Source organism: Ornithorhynchus anatinus, chromosome 20 (genome assembly GCF_004115215.2).
Source record: "Ornithorhynchus anatinus isolate Pmale09 chromosome 20, mOrnAna1.pri.v4, whole genome shotgun sequence".
NCBI classification, from domain to species: Eukaryota; Metazoa; Chordata; class Mammalia; order Monotremata; family Ornithorhynchidae; genus Ornithorhynchus; species Ornithorhynchus anatinus.
In genome coordinates this window covers 1,235,176-1,262,292 of record NC_041747.1, presented here as the reverse complement: position 1 = coordinate 1,262,292, position 27,117 = coordinate 1,235,176, and the positions used below count along the sequence as shown (strand labels likewise).

The window sequence follows — 27,117 nt, the reverse complement described above, 5'->3', positions numbered from 1 at the left end:
ACAACCGTTTCCAAGGTTGGGTGACCTAAAATATATTCATTCCTTTGCTTTAGAAAAATGCCTCGTCATATAATAATGGTAGTAACCGTGGTATTTGTTATCTCTTTGTTAAGTGCCAAGCACTGTCCTAAGCCCTGGGACGGACACAGCCCCTGACCCCCACGGGGCTCATCGTACACGCGTGACTGTGGGCAAGTCACTTCACTTCTCTGTGCCTCAGTTACCTCATCTGTAAAATGGGGATTAAGACCGTGAGCCCCACGTGGGACGACCTGATTCCCCTGTGTCTCCCCCAGCGCTTAGAACAGTGCTCGGCACATAGTAAGCGCCTCACAAATACCAACGTTATTATCTTGCCTTGTAACCGAAGGCCGGGCATTAGCAGGCACCGGAGGGAGACATCTGAAGTGTGGGGATTTGGTGCCTAATTAGGAATTGGTAATTTGGGAAACGTGAGAGGTTAGGTACTCGGCGATTAAGCACACGCTCTCTGGAATATGCTGCAGCTTCAAACGAGAGGGTATTTAATGTGGGCGTATCCTGAAGTTCTAGTGTAGGGTGATTAGCCCGGGTGTGTACAGACCCCGCGTGTTCCTTCATCAGCCGGGAGGCAACCGTGGTTGCCCGGACCGCCCAGTGGAGTGAAAGGAGAGCAAGCCCTGTTCTGTGGCCGCGGACCGAGGGGGCCGCAAACAAACCCTTCCCCCTGCCTCCTAGAGCCATCTGGGGCCGTGGGACCACCCTTCATCCTCTTCCCTAAAGGTATCTTTAGCAAGAGCATGTCCGCAGCCCTGGCAGAATCCCAAGGCTGGAGGGGAACTGAGGGTTCATCCCAGCCTCGAGTCGGGTGGCAGGGGATCAGGACCAGCGCGGGCTGATTCTGGTCGCCTTCACAGGGGATTGGAGTGGCTCTGCGCAACCTTTCAACTCCCGGGGCCTGACTAGTAGCCTTAGTCTGCTCTGGGACTCTGGGCAAGTTACTTAACTCCTCTGGGCCTCAGTTGCATCATTTGTAAATGGGGATTCAATACCCGTCTCCCTCCTCCTTTGACTGTGTCTGACCTGATTATCCCCAGCTCTAAGTACAGAGTTTGGAACCTACTAAGCTCTTAACAAATCACCACTATCATTATTATTATCATCATCATCATCATCATCACTAATTATACCCTTCCACCAACCACCTCAGGATTCACATATTAACGGGTGGGTTATTTGTCATCATTAGAATATATTAACCGCCTTTTGTGTGCAGAGACTGAACTGGGGACTTGAAAGGAGAAGAAACAGTTTCTCCCCTCAAGAAGCTTATAACCTAATGGAAATCTCATCATTTACTCGTGTCGGTCGTTTATGTCTATTCTCTCCCTCGCGCTTATGATAAAGTCATTGATTTCTATCCGATTCCCCCCGCCGGCTTGTAAATGTTTACAACTACAGCAATCAATAAATAATCCAACGTTCAATAGAATGTTTGCGTATATACACTCTCTAGCTTAAATAGCCTCTGAGAAGCAACGTGTCCTAGCGGAAAGAGCGTGAGACTCTGAGTTAAGAGTCAGGGAACTGGATTCTAATGGCAACTGTGCCACCAGCCCCTGCTGTGTGACCTTGGGCAAGTCACTTAACCTTTCTGAGCCTCAGTTTCCTCATCTGTGAAATGTGGGGATAAGACACTCACTCTCCCTCCTCTTATACTGCAAGCTCTGGGTGCGACAGGGATTGCCCCAGATCTGAAAACCTTGTATCTAACCTAGTGCTAAGTAAATACCCTAAAAGTTACTGTTCTGATCGGTCTTGAAGATACCTGTATGTTTTGCCTTTTTTCTTAGATACATTTATTACTGCGACCATTTGTAACAAAAACAGGAGTCTTTTTTTTTTTGAATTGAAGTGTTCCTGTTCACTAGTAACGCCTCAGAAATATTAAGTTATTTGTTTTAATTGATAAATGATTTTGGTGACATTATAGGACCTATTGCTCTGCACACAGTAAGCACTTAATAAAGGCTCCTGCTCCAGCTCCAGGGAGCACTGAGTAATAAAAGCTGCTCATCTCAGCAACTGTGATTGATCACTGCTGTGGCACTAGAGACTCGGTGGATTAAAGGAATCTTGAAAAGTTATGGTTTCAAGGCTCCAGGCCACCCCGACAAACTCACCTCCTAGCCACAATAAACTATGGAAGCAGGATGGTGGTTGAATAAAAATGTATTTCAGAAATGCATTTTCTGAATGACAAGCTCTGCCACTTGTCAGCTGTGTGACCGTGGGCAAGTCACTTCACTTCTCTGGGCCTCATCTGTAAAATGGGGATTACCTGTGAGCCTCACGTGGGACGACCTGATTCCCCTGTATCTCCCCCAGGGCTTAGAACAGTGCTGTGCACATAGTAAGCGCTTAACAAATACCAACATTATTATTAAATGCGTATCATTTATGCATCGTAGTCACTAGGTTTGTGAAATGGATTTGCTGTCACAAAACACTGAATTTTCATCCTAGGCTTGCAAGCTCCTTGACGCGTAGTACCGTGCATCACACCCGGCGGGCGTTCAGTAAATACCATAATTAACTATTAGTGCCGCAGCTGTGTGGACACCCCGGGGGCACCAACCCCCCACCAGACCACTTGCCCCGGGTCCTGCCTCCGTTGCCCCGGGGTGTCCCTACTGGGTGACAGCTTTCCCGAGATCCCTCAGTCAGTGCCATTTATTGATTGTGTGAACAGCACTGTACTGAGCACCCGGGAGGGTACAGTGTAATAGACGTGGTAGACATGATCCCTGCCAACAGGGGCAAACAGTCTAGAGGGAAATCTTCATTTTCTGTAGCGCTTTTATTCCCAAAGTGCTCTCCCACTCACTAACTCCTTTTTGCCCTGCGAGGTAGGTAAAAAATTATTATTCCCATTGTGCAGGGGAGGAAACTGAGATACACAGATGACAGGTGGCTCGCCCAGGGTCACACAGCGGGTCGGCGGCAGAGCTCGGACTTGAACCCGGGTCCTCCGGGTCCCAGACCGGTGCTCTGCCAGTCTGGCGCCCAAGGATTTGGCATGAGTGCTCTGCACACAGTAAGCGCTTAATAGATACTGTCGAATGAAAGAATCACCGCCACCTCCCGGGTTTCTTGGCTTTCTGTGTTGCTTTGCCTGCTCTGAGGAGGACTGGGTGTCCTCTGGTGGAGGCCCTTGATTCGGGCATATAGGAATAAATAAATAAATGGTATTTGTTGAGCACTTAATATGTGCCAGACATCGTTAATAATGTTGGTATTTGTTAAGCGCCTTCTACGTGCCGAGCACTGTTCTAAGCGCTGGGGGAGATACAGGGGAATCAGGTTGTCCCACGTGAGGCTCCCGGCTAATCCCCATTTTACAGATGAGGGAACTGAGGCACAGAGAAGTGAAGTGACTTGCCCACAGTCACACAGCTGACAAGCGGCAGAGCCGGGATTCGAACTCATGACCTCTTGTTGTTCTGAGTGCTGGGGTAGATAATAATAAAGATGATGGTATTTTGTTCAGCGCTTACTGTGTGCCAAGCACTGTTCTAAGTGCTGGGGTAGATGCAAGGTGATCAGGTTGTCCCACGTGGGGCCTCACAGTCTTATTCCCCATTTTACAGAGAAGGTAACAGAGACACAGAGAAGTTAAGTGACTTGCCCAGAGTCACACAGGTGTCAAGTGGCGGAGCCGGGATTAGAACCGGTGACCTCGTTCGGTCCACTGAGCCACGCTGCTTCTCAGTGTAGTCCGGTGATGCTTGCTCCAAGTCATCTCTTTCCCGCTGGCCACCGAGAGGTGTTTCCAGCTCAACCATCTGAACCGGGGGCCGCTCGGAATAATAATAATAATGTTGGTATTTGTTAAGCGCTTACTAGGTGCAGAACACTGTTCTAAGCGCTGGGGGAGAGACAGGGTAATCAGGTTGTCCCGCGTGAGGCTCACAGTTAATCCCCATTTTACAGATGAGGTAACTGAGGCACAGAGAAGTGAAGTGACTTGCCCACAGTCACACCGCTGACAGGTGGCAGAGCCGGGACTGGAACCCCTGACCGCGGACTCCCCCAAGTATAGGCTCTTTCCACTGAGCCGCGCTGCTTCTCTGTGTTGAACTGCAGAAGTGAACTGCAGCCATCTGGGGCCTTGACCTTCAGAGCCCAGGTCGGAACCAGGGGCTGGGGGCATCGGGGTAGATACAAGGTTATCAGGTTGTCCCATGTGGGGCTCACAGTCTTATTCCCCGTTTTGGGGTGGTCGACGGGCAGATTTGAAAGCGATGCCCTCTTTATTCTCGACGCGGGGTAAACTGCACCGAAGTTAAGCAGCAGTTCTCCAAAACTGTCCCGTGGGCGTTCGCTTTTATTTATCCACGGTAAACAGAAGGTCTCCTTGTGCCGGTCAGTAATGAGCATTTTTCAAATGCCACCCAACTCTAGCGTGTAAGTTACATTTCGGCTATCATTCCAAAGGCCCGTCTCTCTCGTGCTCTTGCTCTTTTGAAATAGTTAAGAATAGTCTTTGTGGCAGTCAGGTCATGGGTCCCGCGCTGCTCCCCTCTGGAGTCAGTTTCCCTGTCCGCACACTTTTCCAGACGAGGACTCTCGTTTGTTATGGACACTTGCCCCGGGGCCGAGCCTGCCCGTACCCTGTGTTGCTTGTCCTTTTGGACTGGGCATCCCTGCAGAGAACGGGGCCCGTTTTCACGGGCCGTATGGCATTCCGCCCCTTCCAGCACGCAGTGCCTGCACGGGCGGCTCTTTCTGGGAAGTCATTTTCCAGCTTCCTCTGCCACGTGCGCGCACGTGCACACCTGGCTCCATATCCCTCCAAGTCCAGCAACCGGAGAAGCTTGGTACAGGGATCGGGCTCAGCCTCGGTGGTAGGTTAGAAGGAAGTGACGGTGCCTTTCCTCGCGGGCCGGGAACGCGTCTTTGTACTTCCGTTGGACTTGCAGTCAGTCAATCACTGGTGTTTATTGAAAGCTCACCAGGTGCAGAGCATTGTACCAAGCAGACGCGTAATTAGCAGATACGTTCCTTTCCCGGGACAAGCTTACAGTCTAGAGGGGGAGGCAGAAATTAATAAAAATAAATATCATTGATAATATATCACTTTCCCAAGCAGTTAGTGCAGAGCACCACACTCAAGGATGCCACAGAAATGCGTTTTCCTCCCCTGCTCCTCACTGTGTCTGGAGCCAGAGGCCTGGCTCACTTATTACCGGTCCCACAGTTTCCTGAGACCTCCCTTCCCACCGTGGGTAGAGATATCAGCTTCCGCAAGGACAGTAGGTCAAGCACCCAAAGCTGTCCGTTCCTGGGGAGTGGGAAAACTGAGTCCTTCTGTAATGGGCTGTTCCAACGCAAGACCCGATCCTTAGCCGCTGTCTTTTTTCTCTGGCGTGAAAGAAAAGTTCAGCCCGACGTACCCTGTTCTGTCCTTGCACTTCGTCCTGCTCGCACTGTTTGTAAATCACCCGTGTCTGCCTCTCTCCTTAGCTAGATCATACACCCCTTGAGGGCAGGTACTGTGCCTTCCGTGTCCTCGCCCAAGTACTCGGCCCAGTGCTCGGCTCGCTGTTTATCCTCAGTAGGGTGGGCTGATGGAGCAGGAGAATTTCGGTGACGAGCTGGAGCAAATCTCTTTTCATCGGAAAGCTTAGATTGGATTCTTCGTAGCTTAGTGCGAACCAATTGGATCTCTTTCTTGACTTTGGTGGGAAGAGACTAGTTCTGAAAATGAGGGGGAAGGTTACGATTAGTTGCATTTTCTCATATATCACTTTGGGTCATCAGGACTTCCAGGATGAAACTCCATCTTACCTTGCTTGGTTGATAGAGGTTTCGTGGTGATATTTCTGCACTGTACTTTATTACTGAGCTGACCAAAAGCCTCACTCAACCTTTTTCTCTTCCTTAGGTATAACATCGAGCCCAGTTTATACTGCCCGTTTTTCTCCCTCGGAGCGTGTATGGAAGGTCTGAACTTACTGTTCAGTCGGCTTCTAGGAATCAGTTTGTATGCAGAGCAGCCAGCGAAAGGGGAGGTGTGGTGTGAGGATGTGCGCAAGCTGGTAAGCTCCCTCGGCCACCGACTCTGAGTTCCAGCTGGCTTGGTTTGGGCCGCGCGGACGGCCTCAAGATGCTTCCCTTCCGAGCGAAGCCGGGCGGCATAAGCAGTCCCCGAAACAGTGGAAGCCGTTCGTACCATTTCCCACTCCCGACTCAGCCCTGCTTCATCCCTTAAAAGTGAAGCCCCCCCGACCCCCGTCAGGGAGTCCCTCACTGGGAGGAAGCCTGGAGGAAGTCCAGGAAAGGACAACCAGGGTGATCGAGGGGATGGAGAAACGTCTTTGCGAAGACAGACTGGAAACTCTTAGACCTCTTTCATCGGGGAGGGTTAAGGTTAGATGGGGGCAGGATCGAAGCTTGCAAAACCAAGGAAACAACAGATGGGTCAGATGCAGAACGGTTGGGTCCCAAATTCCCCCAGTCCGTGCTTTAGTACAGTGCTCTGTATCCGGTAGACGCTCAATAAATCTCATCGATTGGCAAAGTCCAGGTTGAGGAGGGTACCCACTGATAGTTGAAGGTGAGAGGTTCCAACCAAACAGAAGGAGCCCAACAGATGGGGATGTCGTGGAATTTACTAGCCCGGTGAGCTGTACAAGCCGAAGATATTAGGTTTGGCTGTTGTGATGCTTTAGATCCTCGCAGGGGACCTGTTCAGCTCACATGATGCTCCTTTTGGCTAAATGCCTGGATTTTGATAGCGCCAGTCCACTTTTCTGCCCTTTCCCCCCTCTTTCCTATTCAGGGGTCTTTTTATTTTATTTTAGACGTTGTATAGTTCCTTGGCATTTGAACCCTGATTAAAATCAATCGATCAGTGGTATTTATTGACTGCTAACTGTATGGAGAGCCCTGTACTAAGTTCTTGGGAGAGTACAATATAATAGAGTTAGGAGACACGATATCTGCCCACAAGGAGCTTACAGTCCAGGGGGAAGACGGGCATTAAAATAAATTACAGATAGGGAATGAGGATATGAGTTTAAGGGCTGTGTGGCCACGGGTGCTTAAGGGGTTCAGATCCAAGTGCACAGGTGAGGCAGAAGGGAGACCAAGAAGGGGAAATGAGGGCTTAATCAAGAAAAGCCTCTCGGAATAGTTGTGATTTTAGGAGGGCAGAGTGGTGGCCTGTTGGATATGAAAGAGGGGGACGTTCCTTGGTTCAGTGAGTAGGTTGGCAGTAGAGGAGCCAGGGCTGGGTTGTAGTAGACAACAAGATTAAACCTAAGGACCAGGGGAGGTCAGAGAGGATGGAAGCAGAGGAGGAGAAGGATGGGGCCAAATGGAGAAATGGCGATACGCAGAAAATGACACAGTAGGAAGTGTCCAGGTTTGGCCGCAGGTCACCAGGTTGTAATTTGGGGGCACTGCTTCTGGAATAGATGTTGAGCCCGTCGAGGGACGGGGTCCATATTAATTCTCACCTGGGGACTCTTTCTCCGTGCTTAATACAGTGCTCTGCACCCAGGAAGTGCTTAATAAATGCTATCACTACCATTATTAACACTATTACTACTCTTACTACTACTGGAATAGAAGCTTTCCAAGTAAATTGAACTCTGGGTCTCAGACTTAGTCTCTCATTTTGAAATTTGGCAATTTTCTAGGCCGTGGTCCATGAAACCGAAGGATTGCTGGGATACATCTATTGTGATTTCTTTCAGCGTGCCGATAAGCCCCATCAGGTAATTACCTTGCTGACGGCATCAGCCTCTTCCGACAAATGCTCACTGAGGAGATGGTCCTTAAAACACCCACGGAGCTAAGTGAATGGGCATGAGAGTTTTCCGTAAGAACAAGGCAGTTCCATTTTCTCATTCCAATCTCCTTCCTGCTTATTGGGTCTGTGGGTTGTAGCTGGGTTTTTTTTTTTCAAATGGTATTTGTTAAGTGCTTACTATGTGCCAGACACTGTTCTAAGCGCTGGACTAGATACAGTGTAATCAGGTTGGACGCGGTCCATGTCCCACATGGGGCTCAGAGACTTAATCCCCATTTTACAGATGAGGAAATTGAGGCACAGAGAAGTAAATGACTTTCCCAAGGTCACCCAGCAGACAAGTAAGACAAGAGCCGGAACTGGAACCCAGGTCCTTCTGAGTCCGAGGCCCGTGTTCTGTCTTCTAGGTCACACTGCTGGTTCTTTCCCGCACAGGGGGCAAGGGGCAGAGAGAGAACCGTGACCCACCAGAGTTAGTCGTGCTCTCCTGCCCCCAGAGAACTCTCTGGGGGTGGCAGAAGACGATGGCATTGCATTGCCCTGGTATCAGTTCGAGGAGGGAGCATCGTGAGGTATCGCGGCTGCTTTAGCGCCTCGGCTCTCTGTCCTCCCCGAGCATCCACGCAAGAGGGTTCTGCCAGGGCCAGGCACTCTTTTCCTGGATGGAGAGAGGGAGGGCAGGGGAACATAAATGGCTTGTCTTCCGTCACGGAGCTTTGAGAAGCAAGGACTGGGTGGTGCATTTTAGCTTTCCACTGTCGAATGAGCAAATCAAGCGGGAAATTTTGCAGTTTAAATCCCCAGGGCATGCTGGCTAGCTGCAGAACTCAGAATATCAAGCGGGACAGACGTCAAACCGTCGATCTTTATATTTCATTTCTTTTGAAAAATCAGAACCATTCATGGTTTTGAACCGCAGACATCGCTGGGAGACCATGGGGCTCAAATCTTTTCTTCTCTCTGGGATTTTTGAATGTGAATAAAGTAAATAGGAGCGGTAGCGTGGCCTAGTGGCACCAGCATGGGTCTGGGAGTCGGAGACCTGGGTTCTGGTCCCAGCTGTGTCCCCGGCGTGCTTTGTGACCTTGGGTAATCACTCAACTTTTCCAAACCTCACTTTCTCCACCTGTAAAGATGATACAGATACCCACCTTCCTTACCTCCTAATTTGTGTTGAACTGTGACCGTGGCCGGTGTGTCCTTGTTTCTCGGCCACTGCTTAGCGTGGTGTCTTGGCACAGAGCGTTTACCGAACAGCGTAATTACTAATATTAGATAGGAGCAACAGATCCAGGTGTGAGGGAACGACGGGGACTCATTTGTTAGGCTTTACTCGGAAACGTGACTCTGACGGAGTTGTCTGTTACGGTTGTTACCGAGGCCTTTCTTACCCATTGCGTCGTCTTCTCTTCCTGAAGGATTGCCACTTCACCATCCGAGGAGGCAGGCTAAAGGAAGATGGCGAGTACCAGCTTCCAGTGGTAGTGCTGATGCTGAGCCTGCCCCATTCAACCAGGAACTCCCCAACCTTACTCACCCCCGGTATGATGGAGAATCTCTTCCATGAGATGGGCCACGCCTTGCACTCCATGCTGGGGCGCACCCGCTACCAACATGTGACCGGTGAGCTTTCAGTGTACCGTTGTTCGCAGAGTGGAATGCTAGCGTCGGCTGAGTGGGGTAAGGGAACACGCCCACTGGTCTAGGAGCCAAAGGCCCCGGCTTCAAGCCCCGACTCTGCCGCTGACCTACTTTGTGACCTTGGGCAAGTTACTCGACCTCTTTGGTCCTCTGTTTCTTCACCAGTAGTTTGGGAATAAGCTCCCTGCCTTCCCCTACCTCCCCAAGGGTGTCGCGAGGACAAAAGTGAGAAAAGTAACGAGGAAGCACTTGGGGAATAAAAGCACTAAATAAAATCAAGATGTTGTCATTCCCCCCAGCCTCTCCCCCATTTCACGTGGATGAGGGAAGATTTGTGGTAGCCTTTTCACTTCTGCAGGATTGTAGCGAGTATAATATTGGGCTCACTTCCCATCACCTACTGATGTGCTTAAACTGGGCAAACAGTCTTAGTATTATTGATGATGATAATAACAGTAACAATAATAATAATAATAACAACATGTCTTTCAGTGTTTACTCCGTGCCTCGAGCTGTACTGAACGTTGGAGTAAATACATGATAGGTTAGACACAGTCCCTGTCCCCATCAGGCTTACACTCTAAGTAGGATGAGGAGACTGAGAAACAGAGACGTTAATGACAAGGTCACACAGCAGGCAAAGGACAAAAAGAGTAGAACCAGGCCCTCCTAACTCCCAGTCTTGTGCTTCTTCCACTTGGCCACGCTGCTTCTTCAAGGTCCTGCCTAAGGAGATGTTTTGTAATGCAAAGTATGTAGGATTTATAGTAGTTTTCTGCCAGTGTGATATAATCACTTATATATTGATCCACAGGTACCAACTTTTCACTGTGAGCTTAGGGACCCAAAAGAGGGGTAGGGATTGTAGTGGGTGGTGAAGACTTGAAGGAGGCAGACTTCAGAGACTAGCAGGGCATAAATCCACCATGTTAGGTCTTTGCAGCCCTGACTGGAACCTCTCAGGTCTGGTCAAGAGGACTGGGTGCCCTGGAGGGTGGGCACCAATGTATTGATTCCTTGGAAGTTGATTACAATTTGTCAAAAGCAGGGGTAGAGAGAGCTGTGGATTCAAATTATTCCAACCGTTCTGTGATTTCCTTTTAGGGACCAGATGCCCCACTGATTTTGCTGAGGTTCCCTCTATCCTGATGGAGTACTTTGCAAGCGATTATCGGGTGGTTACCCAGTTCGCAAAACATTATCAGACCGGGCAGGTATGGATAAAATGCCTCGATTCTACCGCTTCATTCATCCTATTTAATTTCTTTATTTATATTAATGTCTGGCTCCCACTCTAGACTGTAAGCTTGTTGAGGGAATGTGTCTGTTTTACTGTCATATTGTACTCTCCTAAGCGTTTAGGACAGTGCTCTGCACACAGTAAGCACTCGGTAAATACGATTGAGTCACTGACTGAGTGGATCCACTGCATTGGAGGCAAATTTCTTCCCATTTGGGAAATATTTGTTTCCATTCCAGAGTTTTAGATTATGAGCCCCACAAGGGGCAAGGACCACATTTCATTCCCACCTGTATATTTTTTTCTCGGCGCTTAGTACAGTGCTTTGCAAACAGTAAGAGTTTCCTAGTTACTATTTTGACTAAATCAGCAATAGAGGAAATAATCAGTGAAGGAACGATGTCCTCCGGATGTGTGTGAGTGGTAATTTAGAAAAAAGGCGGTTTTCCCTCAGATAACGATAATGAAATAAAATAATTATCCTTCTTTTGGCGGTGGGGGGAATTGAGCCGCGGGATCCCCTGCACGGCCGGCATTGGCCACTGCTGGGCCCAAAGGGGCCACCCCACAAGAACGGCTAGCTTGGGATGGAAGCCTTTGGGCTGTGCCAGTTTAGAGACACAGTAGTATTGGTACTTACTGAACTCCCTCTAGGTGTCATGTCCCTGTGCTGTGTGGAGCAAAGGTGTGGTTAAGAAGTAGCATGGTTATGAAGGTGGGGGGACGATGTGTGTACTTCCTCCGTGTAAGGCCACGGAATTGAATTTTTGTCCCCGTCACACAGTGGTCGAATTGGAATTACTAAATCACCAGCCTTACTAAAAGCCAACGTCTATTAAATAAATATTTGACCTGCTAGATTGTAAGCTCTTCGAGGGCAGGATTCGTGCCTATTAGCTGTGTCGACCTCTCCCAAGCCCTTCGTAATATGCGGTGCACGCACGGAGTGATTTTCCTCCCCAGAAAAACTGTTTCGAGGAACTATCTGAGTCATTTCAAATGAGTATTGTTGAAAATCCTGTAATTGTGGAGCAAGATGGTCCTTTTACCTTTTTTCCTGAACTTTTTTGTGCTGATTCCATCACAAAGATGAGGTTCTCTGCCCGGGTTTGTGAAATTGAGCCTAAGGCGAAAATTGCTCATTAAGTTTGTCTTCCAAGTAGACTTACAGACTTGTTGTGAATTTACTCCTGTCAATCTGTCTCAGAGATTATGAAAAAGAAACTAAATCTGTTTTGGCATGTTTAAATCATTTGGTAAATTTGTCCTAAAGGTATAAGTTTTAACTCTATCAGATGGTGTGAGCATGTTTGCTATCTTTCTGTGTTAGGACACGAATAGTAAAAGTATGTTCAGTGCAAAGGCCCACAAAATTAAGTTAATTCTCAGTTACGGCTGCATCCCCGTCCTCAACAGGTGATCATTCATTATGATGTTAATGCTTCTAAAGCGCCTTTCATCTAAGGATCTTAAAACGCTTAGTTCATTAATCTGCAGTGTAGCCCCAGGAGACAGGTAGGTGGTATGTTGTGTTATCTATATTTTTGCCAAAGGAGAAACTGAGACTTGGCCCCCTCGCATCTAGAAGCCACCGAGGAGCCTAAGCCTAGGTTATAGCCATAAGTGGTTTCTTTGAGCCCAAAGGATTTTGCTCATCAGGGGCCAACGGTCCCTACTGATGTTGTGGTATTCAATTTAGCTCCTAAATCGAGTTCCAGGATAACACCTGAGAGAGGGATTCTCGCCTTAAGGGAGATTTGGAGAATTTTGTCTGGAATTTTAGCTGGAATTTTGTGACCAGAGATTTCGTAATTGCCATTCAAATGGAAGCCATTTTGTACAGTGAATTAATCTTCTAGTGGCCATAATAAAGCAGATTTGCCAGCGGTCATGGTGTTAATTAGCACTCTCTAGGTGCAATGCCTATAACTAATGATTTGTGAAAGTAGAGGAGAAAGTAGTGACACGTACCCTTACCCATAGGGACCTTTCATTCTATGGAGGAGTTTTGGCTCAGGAAGAATGTCCTGAAGCCAAATTTGGACCACAGTTTTAGTATGTCAGTATATTTAGCCGTGAAGCAAAAAGGTAGAATATTTCTTTGAAGTAGAGTTCCTCCCTAGCCAGAGATGAATATCTAAAAAGGGAAAAATTATTGGAGGGTTTGAGCAGTTTTTCTACAAGGGCTTTCGAGAAGTATAAGATTTAAGATTTTGGGTTCCTTCCTGAGTGTTGGTTTTTCTGTTTCCTGCCGCTCTACTGCACTCTCTCTAGGGGTGAAAGGAATTCCTTCTCACTTCTTCCTTTGGATTTTTGAAAGAACAAACAGGACTCTCTTAAGAGATGGCAGTACCCATTTCGTATGTCTACTCTTGAAATAACCTGGGCTGGAAAAAGGGCACTTTCCCTTCTTCGGAAAGTGCAATGCCAGAGGCAGACTGTGATTTTCAGCTCAGGTGACAACTCGGGATGGGGCTGACATAGCTAGATCGGTTCCTGACCCTGAGAGCCCGGGACCGTGTCTGACCTGACCTGATTACATTGTATCTACCCCAGTGCTTTGATGGGTCTTTGACGTGTAGTAAGTGCTTAACAGATGCAATAATATATTAGTAATAATATTAATAATAATGCCCCAGCAGTTTTACAGTTGCATTTGGGATGCTGTGGGAAATAATGGGATCGGGGAAGTAATCAGAAGCCTTCTCAGGTCGTCGCCTACGAACTTGGGCTGGGGCCAGCACTTAAAAATTGGGAAATTGGAAGTGAGGTGTAAGGTGACACGTTCTTCCACTGAACGATCTCAAGCCGTCGTGGTCAATTCTCCAGTAGTATTTATTGAGCACTTAATATGTGCCAAGCACTTTACCAAGCACTGGAGAGAGTACAGTTGAGGCAGAAGACCCTATCCGTGCCCTTGATCAAGTAGCCGACAGCCTCACGGGGAGGCTGATGGGTTTGGAAAAGAGATTCCCAGGGCTGAATGCTGCAGGAATGGAATTGTGATTTTGTTATTTCTCTTGGAGCAGGCCATCGTGGTTCTCAATACAAACCGAGATTATTGCCTTATTGGCTTCAGAGAAGGAGTTGGAGGAATGTTTCTAGCTTTTGGCCACCATGGTGCAGCACTGATTTTACATTTTTTTGCTGCAGTGGACCTGTGATGACTTCTGAAGAAAACTGAAGTAATATATCAGTCTGCACAGGAAATTTTATTCAGATCAAAGTCTACATTGGTAACACAGACTTAAATGTGGTCCTAGAAAGCTATTACCTGGGCAGCACACTGGCCAACGAAGCAGTGATGGACAAGGAACTAGTCAGTTGAAGCAAGAAGGCCAGCGTATCCTTTGGCAGATAGTCGTGCAGAATATAGCAACAGTCTGGGGAAGTAGGCTTCAGACCCAAATTGATGGTCTGTAGAGCTGAAGTACTGCCCGGTTTTCTCTGTGACTGGGAGTCCTGGACTCCTCCCATAACTGCTATAGCCGGCTCCTTGAGCAGTTTCAACAGCATCGCTTACGGGCCACACAGTATCCAATGGCCAGTCAGGACCACAAACAGTGGAGTCCTGAAATGAAGTCTGTCTCCTGGCATTTAAAGTTTTATCCTTCTTAAAGCAGCTGTGCTGGGTGGGATCTGAGGAGAATGGACAGACATAGGACACCTGCCCAGCTGTGAGCTGAAAGCAAAGGAGGACAGAGGAAACGTTTTAATGATACTGTAAATGAGCTTTGGAAAAGACTGTGTCTGCTGTACACCTAGAGAACATGTCTACCAACTCTGTTGTGTCTTGCTCTCCAAAGCGCTTCACGTGGTGCTCTGCACACAGTAAGCGCTCAATAAATCCCGTCGATTGTTTCAATTGATTTTTTGAGACGGTTGAGGCCGACAGACCAGCCTGGTGCACTAGGATCCAGAGAAGAGCGATCTTCTGGGGCAGAAGCTTTGAGAGGATCATGAGACGCAGAAGCAATAGCACGGTTACTGCCGGGTGCTGAGGACAATAAACGTAACAGCACTCCAGCACTACAAACGACAGAGTGAGTGAGTGAGATCGGGCAGTTCAGGAATGCAAGGCATTACAGCCGAAGGTGAATTGCACCGTTAGTGGAATTCCTTTCGTATGGAAGTCAACCAGATTGCTCTTGACCAGGTTTCGATAAATGGATTTGCCAATGGGCTGATTTTTGAAAACATCAGTGATTAGGATTTGTTGCTTAGTCTTTCCCTGTTTAGGTAGTGCCTCACCAACCTTTTTCATACCGTGTGGGACAGTGATCTCTTCAGTGCTGAGAGCCATGAGCCCATTCTTTGAGAGGGAGGAAGGCCTGGGAAAATGGTGGGAGGGGCACATAGGCTGGAGCTAGGAAGTGGAGATTCTGAAGCGAATTAAAACTGGAATATCTGTGCCATGGGGACAGTGAGATTGACTGGCGGATTGAAGGTGGTCGAGGGGGAGTGAATCCCGATCATCATCGGGAGGAATAATCGAGCTCCTTTCATAGCATGTTCCCGGGACTTTTTAAAGGCACCCAGAGGGATGACCAAATGGGACATTTCAATCCCAGGATAAGGCAAGTTGATCATAATTTCATCACTGGGTTAGGACCTGAACATTTGGGCCTACCCTCAGTACCAATTTATTCTGCTGTATCAGTTTCCGAGCACTTCAGCACAATTTACAAATGTGAGGCTTGAGTTGAGAAATCTGTGAAATTGAAAACATCTGGAGACTCTAACCACTTTACTGCAAGAATTGAGTTATTTCAACATTGGTTTCCATAACGGATCAGTAGAACAATGTTTACCAAAGAAGATGTTGAAATAAACTGTCCTTTGTTATAGGACAGCGCTAAATAGTTTAAGTTCGAGATCCTGCTTACCAGCAGTGTTGGTTAAAAGCAAAATTGGGATTTTAAAATGACCTATGGTTTTAGAATCCAAAACACGTCAGTAGATGATTTAGTAAGCTTTTTTCAGCATAAGTAGAATGAGTTTGTATTGTGCCTTGTTCTTGCTGTTTCTAATGTCAAGCAGCAGTTACCATAGTTGCTCTTCATCTAGAAACACCCTTATAATTGTTTGTAGATCGCCCAAATTCATCCATCTATATACACACCGCTTACAGTACTATTTGTGGCCCATTATTGACAGTTTAAACGGTTATCTTAATTTCTGTTTTACAAGAAGTTTCTAGAAGGGTTGTGTCTTCATTAAATGAGGGAGCAGAAGTGTATATTGCTAGATTAACTCTTCTTCGAAATGTGTTGTCCTGAATGCTGGAAGGGGCTTTAAGAATCAAGAATCACCTTTTCAAGAATCCCTCCTTGTGATGTTGGTGGGGCTGGGTTGGGAGATGTGTGTGTGTGTGTGTGTATGTTGTGTGTTTAAAATGCTCTTCAGGAATGTGTAGAACTCCTTGATTCGGGGCTAAGGGTACATTAGACTGAAGAGAGGAGAGGCCAGAGGCCAGTAAGGAGTCTGATGTAGTAGTCCAGCCGGGAGGAGACGGCTTGACGGGGCGGTTGCCCTAAGGACGAGGAAGGAAGGGGTGGATCCAGGACGTTCTGTGGAGAAAAAAAAGCGAGACAGACTTGATGAGGGAGATTAAAGAAAGAGGAGTGCAAGATGAACTTTGCAAGCTTCTGGGGCTTAGTTCCCTGAAAGTCCTCAAGGACTGGAACCGCATCCCTTTCTTCTACTGTATGCTTCTCAAGGACCTAGGCTGGTGCTCAGTCCACAGTATGTTGGTTTTACCTCCTACTATAGACGCGTTCTTCTTCCAGCTCCCACCATTCGTGACTAATTTAGTGGGGCAGACAGGCACAGCCGTGGATTGTAAGTTCCCTGAGGACAGGGAATGTGGTTCTCGCTCGGTAGTGGTATTTATTGAGCACTCACTGGATGAAGGACATTCAGTGCGTAGTACTCGGGAGGTGCTCAGTAAGTGCCGTTGACTGAGAAGGGCTCAGTAAATGCTGCTGGTGGCGATAGGAATGACATAATAATAATGTTGGTATTTGTTAAGCGCTTACTACGTGCCGAGCGCTGTTCTAAGCGCCGGGGTAGATACAGGGTAACCAGGTTGTCCCACGTGAGGCTCACAGTTAATCCCCATTTTACAGATGAGGGAACTGAGGCACAGAGAAGTGAAGTGACTTGCCCACAGTCACCCAGCTGACAAGTGGCAGAGCCGGGAGTCGAACCCATGACCTCTGACTCCGAAGCCCAGGCTCTTTCCACTGAGCCACGCTCCTTCCCTGACATCCCAGGAGTGTGTTTGAGGACGGGGCAGGAAGGCACTGAGGTTCGAAAGGGAGGAAATGGGAAGCTTATCCTTACATGGTAGTTCAAAATCCCCCAGTTCAGCCTAAAAGCCTACCTGTCACCGACGCCTCTGACTTGAACTGAACTCCAAAGCCTCCCTGCTGTTTTTTGTCTTTCCGGACTATCATTAGTGATTTCATAAGTTTAAAAAAATCATAATATTTAAGCAGGCACACACTGATGACAAAGGAAAAATTTTATAGTATTTAACTTTAAGATTTTAAATGTTGACTTTTTTTAAAGCAGGGCCAATAACTCACTGTATAATCATGCATTTACGTGTACCAACCACCATTTGTCAAATTACCACTTGTTGAAGTTAAACGGAATATCTTCATCCTCGTCATCTTGACAGGCTAACGTATTTGGAGGTCATAATTATTTTTAAAACTGCAATGAAATTCCATTATGCATTTCTTTTCATTTGCTGCATTTTCTGGTTTTGGCCTCATACGAATATTCTTAAATAATCTACTCAGTACTCATGGTGCGCTTCGTTGTCTTTTCAAGCCACTGCCGAAATCTATGGTGTCTCGCCTTTGTGAATCGAAAAAGGTCTGTGCCGCAGCCGACATGCAACTCCAGGTATGGGCTTTGCTTCTGCTGATTTGCCAGAAATGATCTAAAATCGGTTTTTAAAAGTTAAATTTCTATCGGTGGCCTGCACTCATTACCCAAATAACACCGATCATGTGTTTAACTGTAAAGAATGTGATGTAGAATTCCCTTTAATCTCCTGCTTGGAAAATGTTACAATGGAATGTTAATTCCAATGGGACTTAGTTTTAACGCCCTTCTCTCCCGTACCAGTCCCAGTTAAAGCTGTTCTCCTCATCAGATATCGCCTTTAAAAAATAGTCTCCGGAAAACTGAGGTGGCATGGGTGGTTTTGACAGCTGCAACTCTGTCTCATCATTGATGCGTTCTAAATCAGGCCTCCACGCACCTTGGTCCCCAGGCCAGAGATGTCCTCCGGGCCATCCGTCCATCCATCAATCAGTCGTATTTATTGAGTGGCCCAGGTGCTGACGTCAAAGTCGGGCCCATGTCACCTCTCCCGCCTTTCATATCCACTGTTGCCGCTCCAAGTCCCCTGCAGCGGTTGAGCCCTGTGACTTCTGGCTGTTTTCCAGCGTCCACCCGGTGCTGCAGTCCTGAAATTTCCTCTGCTGAAACCTGGTGGCGGGGGGCGGGCAGGCGTCATCGAGGGCCTTCACCCTTTAGTAGTAGAAGAAATATTTATTGAGTGTCCACTGGATTTCATGCACTGAGCACTTGGGATGTCCATGAAAAGTCAGGGACACATTCCTCGCCCCCAAGGTGCTTGCTTTCTATCAAGGTAGAGTATCTTTCACCATTAATAACCATCCTAGGCAATGCCCGCTTTTAGACCAGGGAAGTATTCAGATATAAGAGATGAGTGTATTTGGGCTGAGGAGGGATTACATTTAAATGAATAATTCAGATCCATGAGTTAGCATCCCGGATTGTAGTGTGTACTTCATGCAAAGGCCACCCCCTCAAGATGGCAACTGGCCACGCTCTTCCAGGCATAGTGCCACCCCAGCTAGCCAGGGGTTCGATGCTCCTTGGGTGGAACATTTCCTCCCTCTCCCTGACCCCAGTTGGAGCCTCAATCAGTGGTATTTTTTGAGGGCTTACTGTGTGCGAAGCGCTGTTCTAAGCCCCAAATGCATCTCGTTACGGAGAAGGAGCCGAGTTCAGTGAAAATCACCTTCTCGCCTGCTCTTGTGCCGAATGCACGTCCCTCTGCCGTTTCACCCGGCTGTAGTAGCGAAGGAGGACATTTTGGCGGCAGATAGCAGCTTTTCCCTATGAGATCCTGGGCTTATTTGGGTAATAATGATGGCGTTTATTAAAGGCTTACGCTATGCCAAGTCCTGTGTTAAATGCGGGGGTAGGTACAAAATAACCTGATTGGACCCAGTCTCTGCCCCACCCCCCAAAAGGGCTCCCAGTCTAGGAGGTGGGAAGACCAGATATCATCTTTTACGGATGAGGACACGGAGGCCCAGAGAGGTTAGGTGTCCTGCCCGAGGACACGAAGCAACCTGATCAAATTAGAGTCGGGAACCGCCAGTCTGGATGGCCTAGTCTTTCTACTCGTGTCCTCTTGTGCTGTCGGATTCCTCGGTGGCTCTTAGACTCTAGATGTTGCAATGTGATTGTCTCCTCTTTAGCCGCCTCCTCCCCCAGTCCTCACCTCGGCCACGTTGTGTCTCCCTTTCGCTCTGGGGTGATCTATGGCCCAACGGACACTAACCTCGCCGTGCTCCCAAGATGAAGCCCCATCTGAGCCTCTCCGGAGAATGTGCAGAGCAGCAGCTCCACAATTCAGTTGGATCTCAGTGAACAAGCAGCACCCTCCTGAAACAATTCAGGAGTCTAGTCTTGAAGAGCCCAACCGACTGTGAAAGTCAGGCAACATAGCGATTTGTATATTTTCAGTAGCATGGATATTTTCAACCAGGACTTTCTCATTTTTATTCTGTCACATTTATAAACTCTTTGGGTTAACCACATTTTAAATGTCAGGCCGGCGGGCCAAAGCTGAATTGCTGTTTTTTTATCTGCCTAGGTCTTTTATGCTGCTTTGGATCAAATCTACCACGGGAAGCATCCTCTAAAGAGGTCGACCACAGACATTCTAAAGGAAACCCAGGAGAAATGTTATGGTCTCCCATATGTACCTAACACTGTGAGTATAATACTTGAAACTTGGCTGGGAAGGAAAAATAAAGGTTTGAAGTGCCTTTTCCTCGGGTGAGTAAGCTATCATCACCCTCTTCCCCACAGAAGGAAATCCTTAAACCTCTTGTGAGATAATTAGAAGCTACAGACATTTTTACTGGAACAGCATCTGTCTCATTGGCAGAGTCGAATTCTCTAAGAGTTCCAGAAAACTCATGGCACAGCCCTGTATATTTAAGAGTATTTTCTCTTCGTCAGCTTCATTTCTGGGATAATGACAAGGAGGTTATTGGCATTGGCTTATGTTTCTCCTTTCTTATTACTTCATAATGGGTATGAAAATGTTCAATTTTGTTCCCGGGGTTTTAGCCTAGCCGATCATCCATATGATAAATTAACTAAGTTACATTAGAGTTCAGGACATGCTGGATTGCCAACAGAAGGTGATAGGTGATACTGTAATTTAGGGCAGGGATGACAACTGCTTTCCAAGTTCTTTTGTGTGCTGGGTTTGCTGGAAATCGATCAGTATTTAAAATAGTCCCGTGCAACAGCCTGGACTAGATCTATTGGCCAAGTGAGCAATGTAGTAACCGGGGCCGCTCTCATTTGCTTTTCTTTCTGAGGAGAAGCATCACGTCCCTGACCCCTTCCCAGATTCAATTCTGTTGAGATGTTGACCGATATAACGGTTGAATTTTCTAAATGGGCTTGGTTCTCTCAGGGAGGATGGAAAAGGTTTGCCAACTCTTGTAGCCTAATCCTCAGGAGGCTCAAGCACGTTCATTTCGCAGCATGATGATAAAAATAATCAGGTGGGAAAACTTGCTGATCAGCCTAATCGACATGCATCCATCTTCCAGTCATTTCCTCCACATCGAAACATTGCACCGAACTGTACTTTCTCCTTATGTGGTTGCCTGGTGTCTTCCGGGACCTAGCGCTCAGTTCAGTGCAGACTGCCCAGTAGGTGCTCAATAAGTACAGGCCACGTTGTTCCGGGCTACCTTTTCTTCAGAACTGCCTGCCTTTGGAAAGCATCCCCCTTGGCTTCTGCCGTGCATCTCGGCCAGTCTTGGGTCGGGTGACGTCACCTGCTGGAGTACGGAACTGAGACAAGCTTTGAAGTGGCCCGGCGATGAGCTCTCGGGAGACGGCAGTGCCTACCGGCCTCTCGGAGAAGTCCGTTTCAGACATTCCTCATTTCAAACATTCCTTCAATTTCCAAGCAGTAGTGATAGCACCATTTATTGAGTGCCCATTTGGTGAGGTGCACTGTTGTAGACACTTGGAAAATTCAGAATAATGACACTTTTCCTGACCACAAGGAGCCTGAACAATTGGGGGAGACAAAGATAAACCCATTTGCCACTACAGTATAACTAAATACTAAACCCGAGTGCTGAGGAGAGTGTAAATAAGTGTCTAAAGTGCCGGCGTTGCCCGAAGGGACAAAATAGTTCAGGATGTTGGCAGATGAATTGGGGAAGGCTTGCGGAGGAGGTAGGATATTAGGGAAGGTTTTGAATGTGGGGAGAGCTGTGGTCTGTCCCGGCCCTATCTGAAAAGGAGGGATTCGCCCAGACTCACCCCCACTTCATTTCCGCTTTTCAAGGATCCTGTGGGTTTGTGCATTAATCAATCAATTGTATTTATTGAGTGCTTACTGTGTCCAGTAAGCATTTGGAAGACTACAATAAAGCAGAGTGGGTAGACCCGTTCCCTGCCCACAACGAGCTTACAGTCTAGAATAAATAAATAAATTAGAGCTATGGGACGTAAGTGCCGTGAGGCTGTGGGCATATGCACGTGGGCCCTGACAGGTGAAATGAAGAGCACGACGACCCAGCCCCGACCGCACTGGCCATGGGGACCGTCAGTTGCACTGTTTCCGAGCGTCCTCTGAGGCCCAGATGCTGGTCGGGGAGACTGTTTGGGTCCCTTTTGGACTGTTCTTTCCCCCATCCGTCAAATGGGAATAGTGATACCCACCCCTTCTGATCTCATTGGCATGTGGTGAAGGAAAGCTGAAATGGTCAGTGTAGACGTGCTTAGGAAACTGAAAGTTCTGTACAGACTCTTGTTAACCACTGTCTCCTGCCCGTTTCTTCCGAGGCGTAAAGCTATTCCCTGGGAATTTGTTCGGCGCTTTGCTCCTCAGTGAGGAGCAGTCACTCTGAGACGCACTAAATGGATCTCTAGATATCTGCAGAGGAACTGCTCTTCCCAAAGTACGTGACCGAGTACGAGTGGGTGAACTGAAGCACGGGGAGACTTGGTCTCACTCTGGCTTCCCCTTTAAGACCGAGTCAGGCCTGGACATAAAACATCTCCATTGTACTGAGAAAAAAGCACCTCAGAGTGATTCTGAACTGGCAAAGGATAGTAGTATCCTCCTGGGACAGTGAAGTCTCGGCAACACCTCCAGGGAGCAGCTGTTCCTGCGTAGCACACCCCGTCTTCTCCGATGAGATACGTGTTTTTTTAAAAAATGGTATTTAAGTGCTTACTATGTGCCAGACACTGTACTAAGCACCAAGTGGATACAAGCGAATCAGGTTAGGCACAGTCCATGTCCCAGAGGGGGCCCACAGTCTTAATCCCCATTTTGTGGATGAAGGAACTGAGGAGCAGAGAAGTGAAATGACTTGTCTAAGGTCACACCACTCGTCAGCTGTGTGACTTCGGGCAAGTCACTTGACTTCTCTGTGCCTCAGTTACCTCGTCTGTAAAATGGGGATTAAGACTGTGGGCCCCACGTGGGACAATAATAATAATTATTATTATTATTATTACAACCTGATTCCCTTGTGTCTACCCCAGCGCTTAGAACAGTGCTCTGCACATAGTAAGCGCTTAACAAATACCAACATGGTTATTATTATTGGACAAATGGCAGAGCCAGGATTAAAATCCAAGTCCTTTTGACTCTCGGGTCCATGCTCTGTCCATTTTGCCACATGCTTCTCTTGTCAGCCTTTACAGAGTGGCCAGTTCAGGTAAAAGAGTCTGCTTCCTACCAATGTTTCTGACCATTGATCGTTTCAGAAGTGTCCCCTTTGAAGTCTACCTAACTGAGAGATTTAGCAAAGCAAACCAGGAAACAAAGACAAAAGTCTAAAAAAAGGAATCAGTATGAGCATGGCAGGATTCTTATGTAAACTCCTGAAGAGGAGAGAACGGAGAGAGTTTGGGCAGCAAATTCAGGAGGAGACTTTTGGGCCACATGCTTTGTGACATTCAGATTTATCTCTTTAATCCTTACCCTCCCACCCTCCCCTCCCCACCAAGTTCTTAATCCTAGTGAATTCTTGATTATGAATTTCATCATTGTTCTCCCCCGCCCCCTTTTTAAATGGAAAGAAAAGGGCATTTGCATTTCTTTGTTCCTACTCCCCTGGGTCGATGTGTGCTGTGGCTCAGTGAGAAGCAGCATGGCTCAGTGGAAAGAGCACGGGCTTGGGAGTCAGAGGTCATGAGTTCGAATCCCGGCTCTGCCACTTGCCAGCTGTGTGACTGTGGGCAAGTCACTTCACTTCTTTGTGCCTCAGTTACCTCATCTGTAAAATGGGGATTAACTGTGAGCCTCACGTGGGACAACCTGATTCCCCTGTGTCTACCCCAGCGCTTAGAACAGTGCTCGGCACATAGTAAGCGCTTAACAAATACCAACATTATTATTATTATTAGTGTGAGCTGGTCTCTCAGCAACCTCACTCACCCCGGGCCCTCTCGCCATCCTCCCTAAAATCCCTGCCCCCTTTTCCACCCTTGTGCTCAGAATGAGAAGTTGGCTCCTATATTTGCATTTTCCTTCCACTCAAGTCACGTGCGATTTCTTTACCAGGTTATGAAAAGACGACAGTGGTCTGTCCCAAGGGACTGGAGAAATTGATTTCTTAATGTGCTGAAGTTACAGTTGACTGTCTTTTGGGGTTGTTAACTACTCAAGTTTTTTATTTCTGTTTTTTACTCAGGGAAGGAGGATGTTATTGGAAAAAAAAAATAGCTGGAGAGAGTATTTTTTAGGAAAGCAGTGATTGGGATGCAGAACAGTGTGTCAGCGGTGGTATAGTTTACCACCGAGAACCAGCAACAACGTGAATATTACAGATCGTTAAAAAAAAAGATTTGTGACCAGAATTTTCTCCTATAGTTCCTGACCATGAGCCCCCAGAGAGGAATGGGAGAACTGTCGCAACCAGAGTGAGAAGGTGTTGGAGGGGCTGAGCTGGGAAAGTAATAGTAGTAATATTATTTTATTAAGCTCTTGCGGTGTGCAAATCATTGTAGTGAGCACCGGGAAAGAACACTGAGGTGGGAAATAGACACTGTGGTTTTTGAGAGGGGGAGGAAAGATTCTCCTAATTACTTCCTAACCCCTTCCTTCTCCTCCCCCATCCCATATCCCCCCCATCCCCACCACCACTTTTGCAGCGCTGGGGCATTATGGCATGGCTCTAGCCCAGCAGTGGGCCTGAAGATAAATCTAGCACCAGTACCCTGGGAGGAGCTACTCTCCTTTTTTCCCCATCCCTATCCATCCCCGGCACCATTTTTGTAGCCATAGAGGCCCTTGGCAGAACACAAGAGGATCAGGGAGAGCCAAGCTAATGCCCTCTTTATTTCTCCGGGGCAGCCGAGAACTTTCCTATTGCATTCAAATGGAAAATGGGCATTGTGTTCGAACTAGCTCAGGAAAATTATTGTAATTATCAGAGATGGGAGAGAACATGTTTGGGTGTATATTACCCTAGATGCTGGTTAGTGAACCTTGGCGTTATTTTCCCGGTTACTGAATTATTTGTTAATATTCCCGATTTGTTCCAACACGCTAAGAATGCATCATTTCAGAAGGGCCACTACTAATAGTGACCTAGAGCGTCCATTAACTAACAGCTCTAATTATAGAGGATGCGCACATGGGTCCATGTAGAGTGTAATTTTCTGTCTGTAGTGTACTCTCTAATTAAGACCGAAAGGAGTTCAAATTGGGACTCAATTGAGTTGGTCATTTTGAAGGAGCGAAATTCATTGCTACTGCGGGATATTGGAAAGGAGAGATTGGGTAATCTTTCATTATCTAATAGAAATGACTCTATTTTGAAATCATTTGAAGAGGGATTTTGCTGGGATATTGCTGGTCTTGTGATTATATGTTCGGAGAAAGGTTTGAGCCATTAATTTGCCCTCTTAGCCAGAGGGAAAATTAGAGGCGTAGAGATGCAATTTTTCGTTTGCACCAGAGTCTAGAGGGGGCATTCCCCAAATTCACTTGGCCATTATTTCAGGCGCAGGATCGTGAGCACTGGCAGACCACGTCCAGAGAGGCCATCTCGCTAGCGCCGGCACCACTCCCTCCAGCTCCAGTCATGCCTCCCGTCGCTACCGCTCCAAAATGGCTGCCGCTCCAAAATGGGGCGCTACTGACAAAAAGGGGCTTTGATGGAGGGGGTGACATGTTGCCAGCTAGCAAATTGAATTTTAGGCTTTTGAAAGCTATCGTAGAGCGAGCGATCTTAATGTTTATCATCTTAACGTCAGACTAACGCACCATTACTTGCTCATTTTATGTAAATTATTTTGGTATTCCTAGGTTTATTGTCTAGGCCCATGATTGATTGAGTGTATGACTTTGCTGATCATATCAGGCTCTCCCTGCCTGAGATTGCTCCATCAGTGGAATTCTGGTATTCATGCATTATTTTGTAAAAGGATTCTGGAAGGAAAGTGACATTTTTGAGCAATTCGAAATGAAAGCTTGGACTAAATTTTGCCCCCACCCTTCTCTGAATTTAGCCTCTGGGAAAGGTCAGTTTGTAGTGCCCCTTGTGAGTATGGATGGGCACTGGGCTGGCTCTGCCCAAATGCTCGTTCTCCTTCCCTTTTTTTCTCCCTCCCCTTGAAGAGGCACTGACACAAATTATTTTGAATTAAGAAACCGTGAAAGTCATGCAATCGAGCCGTGTTCAAGAAAGGATTCTGATTCATTCAGAAAAGAAACCACCAAGTCTTCATTTGACTTCTGCCTCATCGCCCTGCCGTAAGACATCAATTTAGGTTATACTCTATAATCTGTCACCTCATTTAAATCAGAGCCCTAAGGTAGAGTGTCTCGCCTTTCGTCATCGGAATGACGTGTGATAGAATTAATAACCGACCATGACGGAGCTCAGGGTTATGTACCAGTCCGCGCTCGCAAGACCCTATATCCCACATAGGAAATCCGTCAGCTGGATAGAGAAGCAGCGTGGCTCAGTGGAAAGAGCACGGGCTTTGGAGTCAGAGGTCATGGGTTCGAATCCCGGCTCGGCCACTTGTCAGCCGTGTGACTTTGGGCAAGTCACTTCACTTCTCGGTGCCTCAGTTACCTCATCTGTAAAATGAGGATTAAGACTGTGAGCCCCACGTGGGACAACCTGATTCCCCTGTGTCTACCCCAGCGCTTAGAACAGTGCTCGGCACATAGTAAGCGCTTCACAAATACCAACATTATTAACGTTATTATATGAATTCGACCTGTGCAGGAGTCTGCCCTTTGATGCACTGATCCACAGAGAGTGGGACAACCAAATCTAGAAGGCCAGTGACTCAAAGTCCACTTGACATCAACACCCAGACCAACTGATGGTCTATTGAACAGTTACGTGGGCCAACGTACTTTCTGTTTGAGAGACAGTTTCCACATATGACTAATCCCATTAGTGCCACCTCTTTGCACCCTTAACTTCACGTGGTAAGGTAGGATCATTTATTTATCTTAAGGTCTGTCTCCCCTTCTGGATTTCAAGTCGCGTGCAGGGAACATGCCTACCAAATCTGTTATATTGTGCTCTCCCAAGCACTTAATACACTGCTCTGCACACAGTAAGCACTTAAATATAATCGATTGATTGATCCCCAGCAATAAGATCCTGGGCATGGATTGTCCACCACCTCTATCGAAGCAGGGCTCATCCCATCCCACCTTCTTGGGACGGGGCAGAGAAGGTGGCCTGACAACGGCAGTATTCACTCACAACTTCTCCGTGGTGGGGTGAAACCAGGTGTGACGGAAGCAGAAAAATGCTTCAGAAACACGGGAACCAAACCTCAAGCTATGTGGCTCAGCAGTGGATGGCCAGGAAGCAGGGGCATAAAGAGCAGCCGGGCGTGCGGGACGCAAAATAGGAATAGGCCGCGTCTTGGAGCAGAGAGTTCAGAAAGCTGGTGGCAGCAGGCAATGTGGGTGACCGGTTTAATCTGCCGGGGAGGTGTTTACCTGCAGGAGATTCGGGAGGGGTTTTCTGCCTTTGCATTCATCTCATCAGCCCTTTCCTCCCCCATCCTTCACCACACACTGATACAGATCTCCTTGCCAGTCACATCCTCTTTGAACCTCGAAGGGCTGCTGAGA

At 47.4% G+C, this 27,117-nt stretch overlaps 1 protein-coding gene across 1 annotated transcript in view; it reads left to right on the top strand.

The window, feature by feature from the left end:
* The window catches only part of LOC100089996 (mitochondrial intermediate peptidase), an 80,151-nt gene that overhangs the window by 26,545 nt on the left and 26,489 nt on the right, over positions 1–27,117 (top strand). The window contains exons 11-16 of the mRNA XM_029048157.2: positions 5,927–6,080; positions 7,686–7,763; positions 9,217–9,421; positions 10,544–10,653; positions 17,520–17,594; positions 19,609–19,728. Coding sequence (XP_028903990.1) covers positions 5,927–6,080; positions 7,686–7,763; positions 9,217–9,421; positions 10,544–10,653; positions 17,520–17,594; positions 19,609–19,728 — 742 coding nt within the window. The remainder of the gene's footprint in view (positions 1–5,926; positions 6,081–7,685; positions 7,764–9,216; positions 9,422–10,543; positions 10,654–17,519; positions 17,595–19,608; positions 19,729–27,117) is intronic.